The sequence below is a fragment of the Cyprinodon variegatus genome, unplaced genomic scaffold (assembly GCF_000732505.1).
Source record: "Cyprinodon variegatus isolate N-32 unplaced genomic scaffold, C_variegatus-1.0 Scaffold609, whole genome shotgun sequence".
Classification (NCBI taxonomy): domain Eukaryota; kingdom Metazoa; phylum Chordata; class Actinopteri; order Cyprinodontiformes; family Cyprinodontidae; genus Cyprinodon; species Cyprinodon variegatus.
Window position 1 is genome coordinate 62,614 of NW_015151062.1, and position 16,894 is coordinate 79,507.

The 16,894-nt window shown below is 40.9% G+C and overlaps 2 protein-coding genes across 2 annotated transcripts in view; both read left to right on the top strand.

Annotated features, from left to right (window-relative positions):
- Positions 1-3,126: 3,126 nt before the first annotated feature.
- LOC107096265 (chymotrypsin B-like) lies at positions 3,127-4,861 on the top strand. Its single transcript, XM_015392846.1, has 7 exons — positions 3,127-3,188; positions 3,524-3,627; positions 3,702-3,781; positions 4,024-4,105; positions 4,177-4,357; positions 4,441-4,574; positions 4,647-4,861. The coding sequence occupies exons 1-7, from the start codon at positions 3,137-3,139 to the stop codon at positions 4,806-4,808; spliced, it is 795 nt and encodes a 264-aa protein (XP_015248332.1). The 5' UTR covers positions 3,127-3,136; the 3' UTR covers positions 4,809-4,861.
- An 8,737-nt stretch (positions 4,862-13,598) lies between these two features.
- Positions 13,599-16,894, top strand: part of LOC107096257 (galanin receptor type 1-like) — a 28,584-nt gene continuing 25,288 nt past the window's right edge. The window contains exon 1 of the mRNA XM_015392837.1: positions 13,599-14,258. Coding sequence (XP_015248323.1) covers positions 13,599-14,258 — 660 coding nt within the window. The remainder of the gene's footprint in view (positions 14,259-16,894) is intronic.

Here is a 16,894-nt window from a genome sequence, read left to right on the forward strand (position 1 = left end):
TTTTGATGTGCAAGTCTGTATGAGTAGAGTTTATTTCTGATCAGTTCATTTTCTGACACCAATTTAGATTCTTTGAGGGGCAAGTAGGAGATGGACTTGGAGGAATCCATATCAGACACAGTTTGGCAAAAAATGATTCAAAATATATATTCGTCCTCAATATGTCTGAAACATGTTATAGTTCAATTAAAGGTGGCACATCGTCTGCACTGGTCTAAGGACAGATTGTGCAAACTAATAAGGGACTTAAATCCGACGTGTGATCGTTGTAAACGATCTCCAGCCGCACTTTTACACACATTCTGGTCCAAAGTTACATGGATACTAGCGAGGATTCTTTGACACCTTTTCAGGAATATTTGGACGAACTGTTCATCCATCACCACTCATCTGTCTCTTTGGTGTGGCTCCAGCAGAGGCTTCCTTCAGCAAACATCAGAGGACTGTGTTAGCTTTCTGCTCCTACTGGCTGGAAGACTCATTCTTCTTTGCTGGAAGGATCCACATCCTCCAGTTTATGGACACTGGTTAGGAGAAGTTATGTCTTTCATTCATTTAGAGAAGATTAGAAATAATATCAGGGGATCTGCAAATAAATTATTTGACGTCTGACAACAATTTATATCTTATGTAGAAAAAATTTCGGCAGATAACTTTGTTTAAAGGTCAAATATTGGTTGTTTGTACACAAACCTGCGCCTCGTATCGACTGATTTATAATACAAGATGGGTTCATGCTGGGGTGGTAGATCCGGTATAGGAGGGGAGGGATTTATGTTGTGTGTGTCTTCGTCAGTTTGTTTTAAATGTGGCTTATGTAAAAAAAATTATAAAAAAAAAAAGCTTTTTTATGCATCTGTTTTCTCTGCTGCAAAGATGGTCGGCAATCGAGTTTGGAGAACATTTCGGTAGCTTAAACTGCAGTGAAGACTGAGAAATAAATCCCTGTGAATCTTATTTAATTCACTGGTTCACCGGTAAATAAAGAGTTTTAAGTTCTTGTCAGGTATCAGGCTGCATTCAGGTTCCCGTCCAGAAGAACCTTAATGAGGCAGACACCCTGCCTACTTTTAATACTCGGCTTAAAAAATGTATTTTAGTAAAACGTATAGTTAGACTGAGCCAGGCTACCCTGAGCTATACGCTGCCAAAAGCTGCTGGACAGCATTAGCATCGCTTTACCTTTAAAAGTGGCTCCATCCATAGATGGAATGCTTCTATAGGTTTATCACACATGAACCAACATGTGAATTCCAGCTGATCTTTCACACCCAGTAATCTTATCTCTACTGTTGGTGCTGAAGATTAAACAGTGATATCCACAATATTCTTTAGACTAAACAAACCTTAACAGTTGTGCTGGAATGTGTTCATACCCTGACTCTGAAGACAGGAAACCTTCAGCCAGAATCTTATATTTAATTATAAAAGTAATAATACATTTAAATGATAGAAAATGGANATATACTGCGATGGACTGTCGACCTGTCCAGGGAGGACCCCGCCTCTCACCCATAGACAGCTGGAGATAGGCACCAGCACCCCTCACCACCCCGCTTGGGATTAAGCATGTCCGAAAATGGATATATATATATATATATATATATATATATATATATATATATATATATATATATATATATATATATATATATATATATATAGCGAACATAATGCTAGCAAATAGCTTCTGTTTAAAAGGAGTGAAACCTACAAAATCTACAACTTGATGGTATCAGTTTGTTTCCTTAGTTAAAAAACTTTGAACTAATCTGTCTGGATGATGCTGTTATTAGTGATTACATAATGTTGTGATCGGTGCAGAATTAAGACATTTTGATCAGATTGCACAAGAAGATTAGGATTTTTTTTTTCTTCAAAGTCCTTGTTAGATAAAATAATTTCTATTAAAGTAGGAATTCCCAAACATTTCAGCTCCCAAAATACTGTAACAATGAAACTGACTGGCAATATACCCTAAAAATAAACTTCACTTTACATTGTTTTATTTATAATAATAATAATAATATTAATAATAATAATAATAATAATAATAATAATAATAATAATAATAATAATAATAATAATAATACATTTTATTTAGCAGCGCCTTTCTTGACCCTCAAGTTCACTTTACAAATAATACAAAAGATAAATAAAAAGAGATGAAAATACAAAATACAGATACAGGAACATGAAAACAATCATGGATAGACAAAGAGCAGCATATTCACAGATAAGCGAGCTGGAACAGATGGGTTTGGAGTCTGGCTTTGATATGATATGCATTATAAAAGTATTAATTAAAATAAATAATTAAACTAAATGAATTATATTATTGTGATATTGATTAATAAAAACAAATTTATTTAATTATTCATTTTAAGATTACTTTTTTAATGAACTAAAGGATATTTAATTACATAATTTTGTGTATAAATAATAAAAAAATTAAATAATTAACATCTGAATTATATAAAAGATTGATAAATAAATAAATGAATAAATGAACAAAATCATAAACAGGTGTTGCATTTTTATTATTTATTTCATGTTACATTCAATTATTTTTTGGGACATTTTGAGCTTCTATATACTTTAGGAACAAGATTGTTTTTTAATATAATTTCTGATGTCATAATAGTTTCTGCAAACTCTTTACAGCAGTTTCACTCATTTTCTGACAATGAACTAGAAATGAAGCTCAAATTTAGACTAAATGAGATAAAGAAAAAATCTTAGACCATTATTATAAAAAAATAAATCAATGTTCCTTAGAAGTAGAAGTTATTATATGGAAAAACCTTCATGTCATTAGTTAAATTAAATCTGGTTCTATCTGCTCAGAGGGAGATTTCAGATCTCAATCTTTACTAATAATTGTTTTATTGTCAGATTTTCTAGATTAAAGAAATGTTGCTGTCCAGTTTCTGAACGACCATGAAGGTAAAGCGGTTGTGATGCATGGGAGCCAATCAGAGAGCTTCATGTCAGGGAGTGTGACCCATGAGAACAAAGCTTCTGCCTGCGCTCTGATAAGCAGCTGACAGCAGAGGCTGCTCTGATTGGCCGGTTGGTTTTGACCATCTGCATAAAACCTCAGCTCTGAATGGCCATCATCATCATCTTCCTCACCATGGCCTTCCTCTGGATCATTGCCTGCTTTGCGTTCCTCAGCACCGCCTACGGTCAGACTCTGGTTTGAATTTAAACTCAGTTCACTGAAAACTGGAGCTTTACTTTACCTGTAAAATGATTATAATGGTTTATAATGTATAAAAAGGATTCTTAATGTTATTGAATGCAGTGTTTTAAGATGGTCAGCAGAGGTCAGCAGAGAGCACAGACCAACCTGTTAGGACCCCAAAGGTTTCCCTGCAGACTCAGCAGCAGATTTATATAAAACTAAAATTTTGAGCTGTGAAACTATTAATCTGGCCTCCTGTAGGTCGGCCATGTTTAGATAAAGGGTGATTGAATGACTAAAACATCCTTCAGGTTCTAATTGATCTTCTTTACTCAGGCTGCGGCGTTCCTGCCATCCCCCCCCAAGTGACCGGCTATGCCCGCATCGTGAACGGCGAGGAGGCCGTACCTCACTCCTGGCCCTGGCAGGTGTCCCTGCAGGTGAGTCAGCAGAGACATAGAGAATCGTCTTCCTCCTCTTCCTCAGAGCCTGACCATTGCTTCTGTCTCTGCAGCAATCCACCGGCTTCCACTTCTGCGGAGGGTCCCTCATAAACGAGAACTGGGTGGTGACCGCCGCCCACTGTAACGTCAGGTAGGTTTGAACCAACAACCATCCCAGAAATAAAACCAGGGCTGTTATTTTTTTAAACGCCAACAAGAAATGTTCATCAATGAATGAAAGCAGTCCAGTTAGATCTGCTGTTTTTATTTTATTTTTATATTCAGCTTCTACTGTAGTCGATCAAATGCAAACATGAGGCGTAGCTTTAATTGATGGTTTGTAGTTTTTCGATGATGGATTGAATGTTTTGTTCTGGTTCTGCTCTCTATCAGGACCTACCACCGGGTCGTCGCTGGAGAGCACAACAAAGGTTCCTCCTCCAGTGAGGATATCCAGGTGCTGAAGCCTGCCAAGGTGAGCCCAAGCCTTCAGCTAATTTACAAACAAAGCTCCAGGCCTCGATTTAAGCGCCTCGGTCCCCTCAGGTGTTCACTCACCCCAAGTGGAACTCCTACACCATCAACAATGATATAGCCCTCATCAAGCTGGCCTCCCCCGCCCGCCTGGGCGCCAACGTGTCCCCTGTCTGCCTCGCTGAGTCCTCTGATAACTTCGCCCCTGGCTCCACCTGCGTGACCTCTGGATGGGGTCTCACCCGCTACAATGGTGGGATTTTTATAATTTAGAAACAGCCTTAAATAGCAGTTAGCCTTTGTTTGTGATGCTAACCTTTGCTTCTCCTCCTGCAGCTCCCAGTACTCCCAACAACCTGCAGCAAGCCGCTTTGCCTCTGCTGTCCAACGACGACTGCAAGTCGCACTGGGGCAACAAAATCTCTGATGTCATGATCTGCGCCGGAGGAGCTGGAGCTACCTCCTGCATGGTGAAGCCCCGCCCACCTACCTGTCTCACCTGATTGAATCCTTTCATGCTGATCATTTCTGCTGTGCTTCAGGGCGACTCTGGTGGTCCTCTGGTCTGTGAGAAGGACGGAGCCTGGACCCTGGTGGGTATCGTGTCCTGGGGGAGCAGCCGCTGCTCCACCAGCACCCCGGCCGTCTACGCCCGCGTCACTGAGCTGAGAGGATGGGTGGATCAGATCCTCGCCGCCAACTAAAGGCTGAGGGGCTCATTGAGGTGATGCTCGCTGAAGGAAGCTATGCTTCAATAAAGAAGTTCAAAAACGAACATGTGTCCATTTATTTTATTACTTTTCAGAACAAATTATAAAAATGTTGCCTATCAATGTTTTAAATAAACGAAGTGAAGACTGGTTGAATTAAAAATATCTAAACCGTGACTGAAATGTAGATAAACTATTTTAAATTGAAAATAACGATTTCATGACTTTCTTTGCTTAAATGTAAGTTTTAAATTAATCGTCGCATTTTCTCTTCAGTTTTTAGTTTAACATAGATGCTAAAATCATCCTATGCTACAAAGTGGGAAATCTAACCCAGATAAATTTTCACTGCTGCAGAGACGTAAAGTAACTAAGTATAAATTATTCCTTACTGTATTAAAGTAGCTCTTTTAAGTATTTGCTAATTAATCATAAATTTACTTTTAATTTAAGGCTGGTTTATGCTCATAAACCAGGCCGTCTGCGTGTGACGCAGTGAACGCAGATATGCCCCGCCCCCTTCTGCAGACACTCTGCTGCACCTCTTGTAGACAGGAGGCCTCTGATTGGTCAATTCACCATCCACTCTATACTATACGTGTTTCCTGTTTGGTTCGTAATGGCAGAAACTCTGGCTGTAGCTCCGCCCACAGCGCCTGGCTCACCTCGGACTCTATCCCAGACACCGTGCAGGACGCTAGTTTGTAGCTCTGAGCGATGGTCTGTTGGTTTGCACCCGAAGCCAAAACACGCAGCGTCATGGTCAGTCTTTGGGGAACACTCAGGGGGGAACTGTGTGTCGTCCGGCGTTGGATGAAGGGCTGTAGACGGCGAACAGCTCGTCAAACCGACACACGGACGCCCACTATCCTAGCTAGTTCCTGATTGGCCCTCTGTCATTGCGGCGGTGAGAATAACAGCGCAGACCAGAAATATATCTGCGACAAGCTCACTGCGACACGCTGCTGCTGGAGTATAACAAACTCTTTACCTTTAATCCATACATTTGAGCCAAGTTAGTTTACGAAATAATTTTTTGTCTGCACCTTAGTCCATAACAACATATTGGATTTTTTTCCTACCCAGGCAGTTAATTAACCTGACAACAGCCAGATGCATGTCTCCCTCCGCCCAGCTCCACTCACATACATCTGGGAACCCGCTCATTGAAAGTGATTTCCTGTGTCCTGGAGTGGAGAAGCGACCGTGAGATTCCAACAACAATGGCGGCTCGCATTGAGGAAGCAAGCGTTAGCATTGAAGCTGCTATTTCTTCTGTGTTGTCCAATCTATCTGATATTGTTTCATTAAAAGAACATCAGAGAACGGCTTTGAAGGCTTTTGTTGGTGGAAACGACGTTTTCGCCCTTCTCCCGACCGGATTTGGCAAGAGCTTGATCTACCAAATGGCTCCTCCTCTCACAGCGTCACGGGTTAGCTTCGGTGTGAGTGGTTGAAATAGCACGTCGATAAAGATGACAGACAAGTGGCTTATCCAATCATATGCAAGGAGTTTTGATAAGGCCCAGCCTTCAGTAAAGGCAATTCCCATGGCGGGTTCCCAGATGTATGTGAGCGGAGCTAGACATATTAGTGTCTAGATATGTTCTACTGTTCTTTGTGGATTGGATTTTTAGACAAAGAAATAGTTTATATCAGAGTGGAATACATATGGACAGCTTCTCCATATGTCCACAATATCCACCCCTATAGTCTGATTTGAGGATCTTATTCATTCTATATAGCGGGGATTTGGGGGCAGGGAACAGGTCCATGATTTCTAGCAGAACATAATTAAACTCCCCACCCAACAGCAATATCCCGGAACTGTGCTTTGGTATTACATTAAACAATGACTTAATGGATTCAGGCTCATCTGTGTTTGCTGCACACACATTTATCAGTGACACATTTCTATCTTCAATTTTTCCATAGATGAACACATTTATCCACCCTTTATCTTTATGTAATAACGTTTGTGTAAAATTTATTTGCTTGTGCATGAATATGATGACGCCCTTTTTCCATGAACAGTCGGTCTGATACTATATCCTCTCACTGTAGGCAGCAACCACAGAGACAGAGTTACAGTTTTAAAGACTTTATTTTACAGCAGCAACTGGAGATCCAGATAAGGTCAGGGCAATTATCGGGTCAGTAAAGCAGACAAAAAAGAGAAATATTCAGGTTGGGAGGAGTTTTGAAGAGGACCCTAAATGCAGCGACAGAAGCTAAAGCGGTTTCTTGCAGATTTAAGAACAAACAGGTACAGAAGCAAAAATCCATAAAATATAAATCCACTCCCAACAAGAGGGCAAAGAAATGAGGACAAACCAGCAACAGTGACTGAGCAGGAGGTGCATATAAGGGAGAGAGAAACAAAGAGCAGGCTAATCAGCAGATTGGGAGCAGGTGTGGACAGAGGAGTCTAGAAGGGAGCTAGAAGAAGGAGACTGACACAAAAAGGCAAACAAGAAATACCTAAGAACTCAAATACAATCAAAAATAACTACAAAATGGAAATATAACCATTTAAACTCAAAGATAAAACCTAAACACAACCGAAACCATGACAGAAGGGAGTGAGTAGAAGAAGGTTCTGACTTCTAACAGTAGCTTAGCAACACTATGGCTGGGTCCATATGGAGGAATCTCTGCAGGGAAAGGAAGTAGGCTCAGTCCCCGGAGACAAGTCCCAAAAATATCCGAGAGACGAGAGATAAGAGCTGAACCAAAGAGAAAACAAGGAGCTGAATTTGTGACTCTGTCGGGTTTACCACCCTGGAAACGCCAACAGTCTGACAACTTCATCTAGTCTGAGCTCCGCTAATAAGAAGCTGGTGGAAAACAACCTCTGATCACACCTTGCAGAAAAGAGAAAGGTACTGCACACAGCTCAGTGGATATGACCAAGCAAGCCCCCGACCCCACCCTGGAGACACCTCCCCTGGCAGACGTACAAAGGAAAGGACCAAAATAAGGCTGGAAAAGCAACACATCATCACACCAAACTCTTCAGGAATTCCTTCTCGTCATTAGGATGAATCAGAGGCTGTAGCAGGAACTTTGGAAATGTTCGCATAAACTACAAACTGTGAAGTTCAGTTTCTTTATATAGAACCAATTCCAAAGAAAATACATTTCAAGTCACTTTACAGAGACAGGCCATAGAATCAACACGGAACTAACACTAAGCCTTGTCCTAACCCCATCTAACCAAACGCTACTGAACAAAGGGTCAATATTTTACAGTCGGAGTCTGAGAATATGGTGGCAAGGCCCCCAGGATGATCTGATGTGACTGTAACCCTCCCATGAAATGAGGAACTAAAGACACTTCCATAATATCTGGAATCCAGGATGAGGGAGCAAAGAAGGCCCGGCGGCCATTAATGATCAGGGCGGGTAGAGTTTCTAGCCCAAATGCAGAACACCACGGAGTCAGAATAAAAGTTCAACTGTTTAATGGAAAAAACAGACAAGATATTAGACTGGAAACAGACTGGTCACACAGGGTACACTTGTTCAGTGCTTCAGGCTGAGCGTCTGAGGGAGGGAACCAGGAGGGTCCAGGGACGGAGGGTCGGCAGAGGGCTAGGCATCGGCAGGGCTTGACTTCAGACTAGTTGGTGTTCAGACCTTGAGGTTCTCCAAGTTCTCTCCTAGAGAACTGGCAGACAGGTTCAGACAGTTTGATCTTTGGGTTTGCTTCGGAGAGCAGGCAGACAGGTTTCTGATGAGAAACTCTTCCAGAGCTCCAGGAGACAGTCAGGTTCTTCCTAGGAGGCAGAGAGGACAAAACTGGTTAGGTTCAGAAGTCAGATCTTCAGAGGAGTCAGGAAATCAGACACGCAGGTTGGCTCTGGCTTGCTAACCATAACTAGCTTAACACTCTGGCACCGAAGAGAAGTTCTGCCGCTGCTATATGCTGGTCTCCCTGATGAGGGGGTGGAAGGAAGGCAAAGGTCGCATCAAATCCAACATCAGCATTAAGATGCTTCGACAGATATTGGAATTTTGTTCCATCATTGTTGCGTTATTGCTGTTTTGTGAATGGAAATCTGAAACAAAAACATATTTTGAGAACTGAAAATAAAAATCCCTTTTTAAGCAAAATAAAGTTCTTTGAATAATTTTGCTGTTTTCTTAGATTTCGTTTTTTTCAACAAAAATAAATGTTTAAATTTGCTTTTCCTATTTGGTCTATTTTCTCTTCATGTTTACCTTATATTTTATATTTTGTTTTAAAAAGAAATGTTTTAATTGTTTTTTCTTTTTCAGATATTCAACTTTTTTTCTCAGATTAAGCTTTTTGAATTGTTCCAAAAGAAAAAGTTAAAATCAATCCACTGGACTTTGTTGTCAAGTTTAAAGAAGTTTTTTTCAATTTAAAATGTCAAAAATAGCGTTTAGCTAGTAGCCAAACAAAGCCTTGTTTATATTTTGAAATCATAAAAACTGAACCGGACCAACGGGTCCACCCCTTTAGAATGGGGGTCGTTTGGTTCTTTGTTAGCCTGCAATGCTCCAAGCTTCCTGGATGGGAAGCAAAACGTCTTCAAACTCAGAAACAAACTCCAGTAGATTGTTTAATAACTTTTTTTTTTGGAAGGACTATGACTTTATGAATTGCATTCTTTACAAAATGCCTTTTAAAGATCAAATATCTTTACTTGTAGGTCAGGCTTTCCTCTGGATGAAGGTTAAAGAAGCATTTCTGTTTGCATGCATGGATTTATCTTAATATACTGTATATATATTGCTTATTCTTAATGCACCTTTTTTAAGTACTATGCCAATATGTGACGAATGAATTTCTCCGCTGTGAGATCAATAAAGCTCATCTAATCTAATCTAATCTAATCTAATCTAATCTAATCTAATCTAATGTTAGCAACATTTTTATTGGCCAACAGTGAGAACTGAGAATGTGATCTCTAAAATTCAATCTGAAAGGAATCCATTAGTGTAGAAACCCTTTCTGAAAAAAAAGATAAATTAACAAATATAAAAATTTTCTTTAACAAATAAAATTGTAATTTAAACAAAAAATATTTTTAAAAAATGAAAATTAAGTTATTTTCACTTATTTTAATTTATTAAATCTTTAAAGGGTTTATTTCTGGGTTGCAATTTTTTGAAAATAATTTAAATTAACAAACATGTTTTTTACTTACAATAATAAAGGCACCAACCCACTCTAGAAACATTTATCTAATTTAGAAACTCTTGCAGAAGTTGCTCAAACTGGATTTATTTTTGGAGTTGAAAAGGTCAGAATCGGGTCTTTGAGACGTGATAAATATCAGGAGGGATAATTTGCTCCATGCTGTGTGATGCAGTCCTAGAGACATTGCTCAGTTTAAACGTCTTAACTTTATGATCAGCAGCCGCGCCCTGCTGCGCTGACACAGCCTGTTAAAAACAACTCCACCTGCATTTAGTCCTGCAGGACGGGAGAGATTCTTTCAAGCCTTTCTGATTTTAGCAAAGTTATTTTTAGGTTTGGTTCTTTCACATCTAGATCATGATTGTTGCATAACTCTTTTAATTTATTATTAGGAAATATAGACCCATACAGATTCAGCAATATCCCGACAAAAAGCCGATAATTGATCATTCTCATCATGTTCAGCCTTTATTTTCCTCTAATGTTCAGCTTAGATCAGTCTAATTATAGGAGTTTTAGCTCTGAGAGTCACTTATGAAGAAACTGATCCGACAATCTGTTCATCATAAAATCCTGCAGATAGAAACTAAATATTTGGATCTCTGCAGAGATTTTTAACAAAACTTCTCCATCATCGAACTTTAACAACCTCCTCCTCTCCTCCTCCACTTTGCACCTCCTCTTCCTCTCCTCCTTTTCCCCTCAGAATGAATTGAAGTGATCTGGACCATCAGGAGTGGGATGATGAATGTTGACCAGCTGCTTGATGGATGGAAGGATGAAGTTGGAAAGGTTTTCATCTAGAAAAAGACACTGTTTCTATTTTTGTGCCAAATAAAACAATCATTGCTGCTGGGATTCTTCAGCAATCTCTGTCTCAACTGATGAAGCACATCAACGCAGGCGGTCATATCAACTTCCTCTGATATCATAAAGCATTAGACAGGAAATGAACTCCACCATCTGTAAACACAGCCTCCGATCACCTTCTGTCATCTTGAGCACATCTGAGTTAATCATGTTAACTTCCTGTTAGCCGTGGAAGGAAAGCCCACACAGGTTCTCCCTGCATGATGGACACAGCGGGCTCCAAGGGCCTTTCCTGCTGGAAACCAACATGAGGCGCCAATCACATCTTCCTGTGGAGAAATGTTCTCAGATGGATTTTTTAGGTCTAATGTCTGACTCCAAGCATCCATCCTGATTTTTTCTTTTTTCAGCATTAAAACAAAGAGTTATTTGGTTTCAGGCCTCATGGCAGTGATTGTTCTTGTCGCCAGGCTAAAACTATAATGTAGGAGTAAAGGTCATAATGTTTTATTCTATTTTATGAACCTCTGTAGTCCAGCGAACACTTATTCTGTATTTTTTAAATCAGTTTTTAGGAGTTATAGCTGCTTTTATTTCTTTTTATATTTGTATTTTTCTTTGTAGAATGCTTACTGTTGTGTTTTTTTAGGTAGACAATTTTAAGATCTGTCCAGGGAGAACAGATGAAAAATAGCCTTTTGGCTAATTCTGCTGCATTTTTGCAGGAATGCTTTTTAATGTATTCGATAAAAATTCAAAAAAATATTCACTGGACTTGGTTTCCAAGATTTTTTTTTTAATGTACACTGTCCCTGTCAAATAAATAAATGAATAAATAAAATTAAAATATATTTCCCAACTGTATCACAACTTCATTTCCGTTCTTTCGTTAATGCATTCTAAAATGAAAATCCATAACTTTATTAAATCAAACCAACAAAACAATCTCTTTGATAACTGTGGACACACTGGCATTAAAATATGAAATCAAAATTTCCCTTTAAGGATTAATTAGTTAAAACAAAATAAACAAAGAACCACGGTACCACTGGAGCCTGCCCACCTCTCCGTAGATAACCAAACATTTTTAAGCCACTGTAAATTTAAAACATCCATTTTTAGTATTACTACGCATTTGAAATTAAATTTACTGAGAGTTAATTTAGTTCTGTAAAGTGGATAAGGAATTAGAGGAATGGAAAAAACCACAGAAAATGATTCCTCGTCTCATTGGTTCTATCTTGGCGAAACTGTGGCTCCAACTTTCTAATAGCTCATCCTAAACAGTTTGGTTATCCTGAGCTGTTTTCTCTATTGGTGCTGCTAGATGTTTGGGCTGAAGGATCACATGGGGACGTCTTTTCCTCTTTCTACTTGATTCTATTTCTATTCTCTCATGCTGGAATATTTTTCAAGTTCCACTCATAACTTTATTCTCTCTCCGCTTTTTAATGCCCCAGTAGCTTCAACTGGTCTGTTCCCGTTTGGCTGTGACTCAAACCTGGATTGAATATCGGCTCAGTTGGAATTCCTGGGCTGGATCCTCCAAGGACGCGGCCTACCTGGAATGGATCCTTAGAAGTCCTTGAAAATAAGGAGAGAAGAGTTTTGGCTGTGAATTCAAACAGGTCTACCCTTCAGCAGCTTTTACCGCCGTTAGCAACCATGACTGTTTCTTTTTAATTTTTGTTTCTTTTTTATTGTAAAGTGAACAAAGACTGATTTAATCCAGAGTGGAATAAAGGTTCCAACCAGCGGGAACCAATCAAATCAAATGTAATGATTTCTACCTTAGTCATTTAAATAACCTGCTGCTGTCATTCTGCACATCTCTGATGTTGCTGCTATTTTCAAATTTCCATTACTGTAAAAATGTCCATAGCTGCATATTGGTTATTTATTCTCCAGGTTTATATTGTTAAAACACTTTACAGGATTTTATTGTTTATCTTTTAACTCTTCACTATTTTATTGTTCTAAGGTCCTCATTTGTGTGACCATTTTCAATAATCTTTCTGCTGCTGTAAATTTGCAGATTGTGGGACAATAAAGAGATTTTCTATACTATAAAGAAGGACATTCAGGTCCAGTTTGTTTCATCAACCTAGAATTATGTCTGAGCTTTAAGAACCAGAAAATAATCTCCATAAGGACTAAAAATAAAACGTGTAAAATGTGTAAAGCAGCTGAGGTTGTTCTGACCCTGAGTTTCCCTCAGATCGACCCATAAACCAGCGTCTGTTTGGGCCTCATTCATCCTCTGAACTCTGATCAATTATCACTTTATTAGAAGCAAAGACTGGAAGATGAACCGGAAGTAAGAACTACGACTAACAAAATAAAAGCTTCCACAGAGCGCAGGAGAACGGGGCAGAACCACAGGAACCTTCTCCATGTCTGCGGCTCCATCATGCTGTGGGCCGCTGGTTCGCCTCAAACTGAGTGAAAAGAGTTTAAATCCCTGCAGTCTGATCCGGTGGGTTATATTCTGGCCTTTAAAGTTCTCTTCAGGTAATGTTGTTCTATAATGACGTGTTTTAGAGTTTCCAGTGGATCAAGGTGGATCCCTTCAGTGATTCCACGGAACCAAAAGACCAAGCAGTGAGTTAGCTCCGCAGAATCAGAACCTTTTACTCTGAAAGCCTCAGACTGGAAGCAGATCTGCTCCGATCGGGTGACCAGACCAGCTTTCCAGCAGTTCTCAGAGTTTGGACTTTGCAGCCGGACGTGTTGGATCCTGATCATGGACCTGGTCCCCCCCCTGCTCTGACCCCCCCACCCAGCTGGCCCCGCGGAGCTCCAGCATGCTGCATCCGGGAAACGAGTCCTCTCGCTGGTCTGAGGTCCAGGAGAGCAACCAGACCTCCGGGGAGCCCGGAGCGGAGGTGGTGATCGTGCCGGTGGTGTTCGGGCTGATCTTCGTGATCGGAGTGCTCGGTAACTCCCTGGTGATGCTGGTGATCGGCAGGGTGAAGCCCAGCGGCGGTGCGCGCGCGCTCAGTCCCACCAACATCTTCATCGTCAACCTGAGCGTGGCGGATCTGCTCTTCCTCCTCTTCTGCGTCCCGCTCCACGCGACCATCTACTCCTTACCAGAGTGGGTATTCGGAGCCTTCCTCTGCAAGTTCGGACACTTCTTCACCACGGTCAGCATGCTGGTCAGCATCCTGACGCTCGTGGCCATGTCCGTGGACCGTTACATCGCCGTGGTGCGCTCCAAGAGCTCCGCGTGCGTCCGGAGCCGCAGGAAAGCGCTGGTGGGGCTGTGCGTCATTTGGAGCATGTCGCTGCTGTGCTCGGTGCCGGTGGCTCAGAGCTACGTGCTCACCAGCCACCCCAGCGCCCCCAACAAAACATTCTGCTGGGAGATCGGCTCCGGGGCGTCGCGGCGCCCCTACAAGGTGTCCATCCTGATGCTGGGCTTCGTGCTGCCGCTGCTGCTCATCTGCTGCTGCTACATCAGGGTGAGTCCAGGCTAATGTTTCACTGCTGCTGCGGCTGTAAAACACGCGCTAAGAACACGAGCAGAGGCCAAAGGCCGCGCGCAAACCTGCTGAGCCGTGCGTAAAAACCTGCTTCAGGGGCGCGCGCTCACCTGCGCCGGCTCAGCGTCCCTAAATAAAAACAACAGGTGAACAGGAAGAGAAAAACAGCAACATCAGAAAGCAGGCGGCTCATGGGTTCAAATGGTTTTATGGTTGTTCAGAATGAATCATTGTAAAGTGGTTAAACTGGTTTATTATCAGGAGACAAAATATGGAAAAAACAGAGAAACAGAAAAGTTAAGATTGGTTCGTTCTTAGAGATTCATTCAGACAAAAAAAGAAGAACTTATTGAAATATGATTGGAAAAAAGTCAGGAAGAACTGCAGCCTGAATTTTAACGACAGTAATATATATAAAAAAAGAAAATGAACAATTGTTGATTAGTGTTGATTAATCCAGGAAATGTTTTCTGCCCTTCATCCATCCTCTGACACTTCAGAGGTGCCTATCTCCTGCAGTTTATGAGTGAAAGGGCAGGACACACCCTGGAGGGGTCACTGGGTCACTGCAGGGCAACCAGACACACTCACATACAGCCCACCATGTACCAGGGAGACTCTACTGGGAGTGGAACCCTCAACCTAGCTGCTCTAAACCAGAAGCTTTGCAGCATTGTTCTCTGTCCTTTTTTCTTCCATTCTCATACTAATATCCTGACACAAGTGTCTTTTTTTTTATTGATATACAACATATGTGTCAAAATCAAGATCTGTGAGCCAAATCCGGCCTGCCAACAGTTTTTTAGTCCTAAAGAGAATCAAAATAAAGCATAAAATTAGGAGTTAAGTTTAAATAGATTAGATTAGATAAGCTTTATTGATCTCACAGCGGAGAAATTCACTCGTCACATATTGGCATAGTAATAAAAGAAGGTGCAAACAAGGAGGGAAAAGGTGCATTAGGAAGAATAAACTATATATATATATACAGTATATCAGGTATATATATTTTATTTATTTATATTAATAAAACAGTGAACTCTTTGTAGGTGAAATGATAAAAGAAAAAAATTAATTTCTACAGCTGCAAACTGACCTTTTAAAGGAGCTCAGTCACGTTTTCACACCTTACAAAAAATAGTGAAAAACATTTGATCCTGATAGAATAAGGTTATATACACCAATCATTCTATTCAGTTTATTTCTATAGCTCCAATTCACATCATGTCATCTCAGGTCACTTTCCAGTTCACCAGATCATCCAGTCAGATTGATTCAAAGTTTTCTATCTAAAACCAGCTGATTGCATCGACTCATTGACTGGAATCTCTCCTCATTGTTGTTGTTTTTTAGCCTAAATAGAATTCCAAACGTAAACAGAGGTGGCGCCATCTGCTGGCAGAATCAAAGAAGTACCAGAAAGCCAGACGCTGACTACTGACTGAAGCTCGATATTCCTGCAGTGCTTTGTCATAAAGCAAACAGCTCAGTGGGATTGAAGACTAACAGATAACGGAATAAACCAATCTAAAACTCTAAGTTCTAGTCAATCCTTCCCAGAACCTCCTATTAGAGCATCGTGGAAAAAGAAGATCCCAATTCTTTACAAACAGAAACAAGAACAAAGCAACAGTAGAAGACTGCTGCTGAATCTACCTATGATGTTGTTTGTACTTGGTCTATATAGGGGCCAATCCCAATCTACCCCATAACCCATGTTCCTGTGAGGGTAGTGATGTCCCAATTCCTCTTGTAGGGGTAGAAAACAAAACAAGAGGTAGTGGGCAAATCTAGCCCTCACAAACTAAATATTTTAAATGCTTACTTGCTGGGGAAGGGCCAGAGACAATTTCCCAGAAAAGATGAGGGACTGGGATCCTACTGAGCAACACGCGGTTCTTTTTTAACTTTTGAAAGCTAAACAAGCGGTTGGCATCCCTGGGTTCACCAGATTCTAACAGACAGTGTTCTGGAGATAGGGAACAGCTAGGTATCAGTGCGAGAACACCGGCAGAGAGAACGAGAACCGAGACGAGGCGTCCAGCCCTGTCCTCCTCTAGAGCTACGAAACCACAGTGGTAGATTGAAAAAGCCAGCTGGAGAAACGGTGTCAGAGCAAGGAGAGGCTATGGTTGGCCTGGGCTACTTATAGAGGCTAACTGTCGTAGGAGGACATCAGTATGAGATAACTCTGCCAGGCAGATGGCCACTCTGAATATGGGGGAGAAGCTGCTGGTGGATGGGAGGGGGGGACAGTGGTACAATGGAGAAGTCTATCAGGGAGACAGAGTGTGGAGAGGCTACAGCTGGCCCTGCATCGTTTCTGGAGGGTAATTTTGGGAGATGGAAGGATTACAGCGGTGGATCCGTGTTGCCTGACAGACAAGCGCCGTAGAGCAGGAGAGAAAAGACATCCTCCAAGTCTGCGCTGGAGGTAGGACCATCAAACAGTCCTTCTGGGGCTAAACTAAGACACAACCTCTTAAAGGAATAGTACACCCAAAACATGATTAGCCTTCATTTTCTACTCACCCCCATGCTGAACAACACTCTGGAGTACTTTTTTGATATCTCAAATGCATCTGGAGATCCTATACACTACTGTTTATGCTCTA